Below are 5,371 nucleotides of genomic sequence, written 5' to 3'. Positions count from 1 at the left end.
TGGACCAAAACCTCAATAAAGTTTTCAATTTGGATGAATAATGTCAGTCTAAAACTTTTTATACCAAAGTGACAATTTTCGACTAAACACACAGACTATTTTTGCAATTTGGTCTTTTTTTTTTAATAATATTTTACGGTTCAGTTTGAGTATTTCTCGGTAACTTTCTATTCCCATCTAGAAACTCACAATAAAAATAGGAGTTAAGTTTATATTTTTTTGTTAATTAAATTACTTAATATTTCACAAAGGAGCATTTTACGAGAAGAAAATTGTTATTTTGAGCATTTTTTAGTTTCCTTCTTATTTTGTAGTCCCAACTTATAATGAGGTTCGAAATTGAGAAATGCTCAAAAGGATGTTGTTTTGATCGGTCTTAGGCGTGTTCGACACAGAGCGTTTAGTAGTGTTTGAGAGTTTTTAGCTTCTAGCGTTTGACGAAACGCTCCATTATGAACAAAAAGTCTTATTTGACACTACAAGCTTCTAACGTTTAATTTAAACAAAACGCTCCAAATCCAAAAGCTACTTCATGTATCTTTTGAATTTCGAAAGCTCCACTAAGAAATTGGTTCATAGCGAGAAAAGACTCAAAACGACGTTTTTAAGCAATTTTTTTTTGCTCGAAACCTATTTTCTGCGGGGCTATGAAGATGATGATTACAAATTACAAATTTTTTTGAAAAACCGTAGAAAATTGGTTGGTACCGAAAAAAGTTTATCTTTTTTCGTATCTTTTTTTTGGAAAAACTATAGAAAACAAAGTTGTTTAAAAAAAATAAATCAAAAATAACATTAACTTTAAATAAATTTAATTTGTTTAGTTGTACAACAAATCAAACGATTGTATTAACGAAGCAATGAGACATTTTTAACTAATGTTTTTCTTCTTTTTCCTTTTTCTAATGCGTTTTTTCCGGTCTATAAATACGGTCAGAGAGCGTATTAGGTATTTGCGTCATTACTCACTTCCTTTTTCGATCAAGTTCGCTGTCCCACTTCCAAACCCTAGCTGATCCATCTCTCTCATACTTCGCTACGAATTAAATATCAGACACGAGGTTTGATCTCTATTTCGTTAAGTTATTCAATTCATCACAGGAAAGTTTTCTAATTCAACTCGATCTGCTCTTGTTTTCAGAATTTTCTCTGAATTTCGTCCACTGGATTAGCTTTTTTAGGGTTTGATCCGAGTAGCTTGAAGCAACTAAATAGAACACGAGGTATGTAATAGTTTTTATCATTTGCGTCTGAGCGTGATATGTGATGAACATGTGCCTTTTTTTTATCGTCATGTATGTTTTTATAAATATTATACTGGTCAAGAGGCATATTTCAATTTTGTAGCCTCAAAGGTTAAAGAGTGCTGCTGGTATGTGGTATAGATACCAAAATTAGTTACTAGACAAATTAGGTATAGATCATTCTGTATTTGTTTCTATAAAATTTTTCTTCATTTCACTCTTTAATATGCCATTCATTCTTTACCTAGGTTAATCGTATTAAAAACGGAAAGTACAAACTTCATCCGATTTGTTACTAAAAGAACTTACTTTTCTGATGGAATTACTCTGTTTTTCCATTTCCTATTGTCTTTGATTATACCTATTTTTGTTGATGGGATTACTCTGTTTAAAGGGTGAAAGTACAGTGGTGTCTTTTGTTGATCATGTACTCCTAGACATGCCATTACAACAAGGAGAGCTTAGTATAGCGAACATCACAGTTTTAGAGCATTTATACAAGCATGAGTTTTTCCATTGTTATTTTTTGTTAGAATTGCTTCTAAGGTGCTGCTTCTTTTTCTATTTTGTGTCAGCTCTCATTTTAAATAGGTAAGGGTTTGGTTTTAAGGTACATAAACTAAAAAAATGATTGAAGTTACCTTGCATTTGATTTCAATTTGATAGTTTTTAGTTTTGTGTTGTTAGATCTTCATATTTGATAGGGATTCTTGATCTTTGATTTCATAAAGTGACTTTTTGTTGATCAAAACACTTTTTTTTTTTTCATAAATGTAACTTTAAGATCGCTACTCAATACTCACTAAATGAAAGCTTTCTTTATAACAAAATTTTTCTAAGTTTTAGCATCCTTCAAATCTTAATATTTCTCAAAGGGAGATTACCAAAGTTATATTAGCTTTACTCTACCCACCATGACTGTTCATTTCAAAGATGGAAAAACAAAAAAAATGAATTTCAGGTGTGTATGTCTGGGGTTTCCTGTTTTTGATTTTACACCTCTTAATTTCTTCATCATAAATATATCATGCTTACCTACAAATGTTGATTTTTTTGTAACAATTCGATCATACTAAGCCCTAAAGGTTGATTATATTTATACCTTGACTTCTGGCAATACAAAAACCTAATAAATACTCTTTTCCACATTCTATAAGAGGCAAATTTTGTCCAACATTTATAACATTATATTGAAACATTAAAGGAAAAAAAACCCATTTGACCCAATCGAGTAAATTATTATCTGTATAACTGATGTTTAAAAGCTCTTTTAAAAAATGTCGCCACAGTTGGGGAAATTGAAGGAATAAATAACAAGGGCAAATTTACTTTTCTCATATATCATTCCTTTTCCATATATACTTTTAGTATCCAAACAATTCCATTCTTCTAATCAATCAAAATTACTTTTCTACCCCATTCTTCTAATCAATGAAAATTACTTTTCTACCCTCAAGGTATTCCGAAAATGGATCAACAAGGCCACGGGCAGGCCCAAGGGATGAACACAGTGAACACCTCTGCCCAAATGCCCTACACCATGCCCCCATACCCACCTCCAAACCAAATGATGGGCATTGTCCCCCCTGCCCCCGGGCAGCCCTCCCAAACCTCGGGTCTCCCTTCCCCCCCTGCCCAACTTGCCCAACAACAACTCGCCTACCAACACATCCATCAACAACAACAACAACAACTCCACCAACAACTCCAAAACTTTTGGGCAAATCAATACCAAGAAATCGAACAAACAACCGATTTCAAAAACCACTCTCTTCCTTTAGCCCGAATCAAGAAAATCATGAAAGCAGATGAAGATGTTCGCATGATATCTGCAGAAGCACCTGTGATTTTTGCACGTGCTTGTGAGATGTTCATTCTTGAGTTGACTTTAAGGTCATGGAATCATACTGAAGAGAATAAAAGGAGGACACTTCAGAAGAATGATATTGCTGCTGCTATTACACGAACTGATATTTTTGACTTTTTGGTTGATATTGTTCCACGTGAGGATTTGAAAGATGAGGTGATTGCTTCTACTATTCCTAGAGGTGGGCCACTTCCGGTTGGGGGGCCCACTGAGGGTCTACCGTATTACTATATGCCGCCACCACAGGTTGGTGGTTCAGGGATGTATATGGGGAAGCCGGTGGATCCTCAGGCGATGTATGGACAGCAGCCTAGGCCTTATATGGCTCAGCCTATGTGGCCTCAACAGCAACAACAGGAGCCTCCAGAAGATGCTTGAATTGAACACAGGTATTGGATCATATCATAAATTCATAATACCAATGTACTTTTGTTTATTTTTATTGGAAATTTAGAATATATTTTAATTTGAAACTTTTACAAAATTAGAATACAAGCACTTTTCACTTTTCATTTCACTGCTATAATTTGTTAGAATATTTAAAGCGTATTGTCTTGATAAGAAAAAAGTGATTAGTAAGGAAAAAAGTTTGAAGTATAGTTTTGTTATAGAAGTTACAAAAATGGTCCCTGCCTAATAGAAAATTTACAGATTATATGGGGTAATAGTAATATCACTCTAGTTATTTCTATTACAAAACTATACATGGACTGCTTCTGTAAAAAAAATCTGCATAGGGATCTTTTATGTAAATTACAGGGAATTATTTTGTAGTTTATTTTCTACAGGGACCAAATCTGGTAATCTGTAAATTTTCTATTAGGCAGGGACCATTTTTGTATTACAAAACTATACATGGACTGTTTCTGCAAAAAACAAATCTGCATAGAGACCTTTTCTGTAAATTATAGGGAATGTTTTTGTAATTTATTTTCTACAGGAACCAAACCTGGTAATCTGTAAGTTTTCTATTAGGCAGGGACCGTAATTGTGTTTTTGTTAAACACATGGACTTTTTCTATAAATAAAATCTGCATAGGGACTTTTGGTGTAAATTACAGGGAGTAGGGACCATTTTTGTATATTTTTAACACATGGACCTTTTCTGTAAATTTCCAGGAATAGGGACCATTTTTGTATTTTTTTAAACACTTGGACTGTTTCTATAAATAACACTTTTTCTGTAAGTTACAGGGAGTAGGGACCATTTTTGTAATTTTTTAACACATGGACCTTTCTGTAAATTAGAGGGAATAGGACCATTTTTTGTAATTTTCTATATAAGGACCAAACCTGATAATATAAAAAAGTGTTGTGGCTAAAGTTTGAAAGCTTGAAAAAGTAAAAATGTACTATAATATTAATAAAAGTATTAATGAAACAGGTATTAGCTAAACAAGTTACATTAACGATAATGTGTTCAATGCTATCGTTTTGGAATATGATGCTTATTACATGATTTAAGAATATTATTTTGCGTGTATGTATTTCAAATATATAATTACATATCAAGGTTTACCATTTTCTTGATTTAACCACTAAACCGATATTTATAAATGATATATCCATTGTTTAATTAGCATGTAAATGTAAAAAAAAAAAAGATTTAATGATTTATAATTGTAATTGCAGTGAAGAAAGAGACCCTGAAGATGGTGGGTGTAGATGAAGGAAGAAGAGTTGATATCTTATCTGTTAAATTTTCTCATGTGGTAATGGTTATTAGGAAGAATGCAATGGTAATGGTAGTAATGTTTGTAGTAGTAGTAGTCAAAATATAACTTAAAAAACTATGTTATGTGTGCATGTTTGTCTACTTGTCCTTAAATGATACTACTCTTTGTTTTAAGAAGGATTAGGTTCTTGAAATCTCAAAACTCATGGCCATTGCAAGAGGAATGTTGCTTTCTCCATTGATGCATGTAAGCTGAATGATTCAAATCTCTTAATGGTTTAGAGAAGGTAGGTTTTTTTTTAACTGTTCATAGGATTTTGATTTGTTAAGTGGTCATTTAGAGGATGTATCAAATGGTTATTGATTTATCAGTGTCTCCTTCGATAATCAATTTAGTTAAAAAAAAAAAAAATTGGTAATAAGATAAAAGTTTATAAGGTTTAATCTAATATTGAAGACGAAAAAATAAAACCTTTATTTAATTGCAAAATGACCAATTTTATTTAAAATTATGCTACTTTAACTATAACTTGTATTGAAAGTGTATGAGCTAGAAATGATAAAACGCTACAAAATAGGTACAAA

The 5,371-nt window shown here is 32.1% G+C and overlaps 1 protein-coding gene across 1 annotated transcript; it reads left to right on the top strand.

Annotated features, from left to right (window-relative positions):
- Positions 1 to 911: 911 nt before the first annotated feature.
- On the top strand, positions 912 to 5,010 carry LOC145053363 (nuclear transcription factor Y subunit C-3-like). The gene is made up of 4 exons (XM_079001403.1): positions 912 to 1,061; positions 1,142 to 1,223; positions 2,702 to 3,500; positions 4,744 to 5,010. Exon 3 carries the CDS (start codon positions 2,713 to 2,715, stop codon positions 3,487 to 3,489), a length of 777 nt encoding a protein of 258 aa, XP_078857529.1. The 5' UTR covers positions 912 to 1,061; positions 1,142 to 1,223; positions 2,702 to 2,712; the 3' UTR covers positions 3,490 to 3,500; positions 4,744 to 5,010.
- The last annotated feature ends 361 nt before the right edge of the window (positions 5,011 to 5,371 follow it).

The sequence above is a fragment of the Lactuca serriola genome, chromosome 5 (assembly GCF_051521515.1).
Source record: "Lactuca serriola cultivar US96UC23 chromosome 5, Lser_US96UC23_V15, whole genome shotgun sequence".
Lineage (NCBI taxonomy): Eukaryota > Viridiplantae > Streptophyta > Magnoliopsida > Asterales > Asteraceae > Lactuca > Lactuca serriola.
This window is presented reverse-complemented; position numbering and strand designations above follow the sequence as displayed.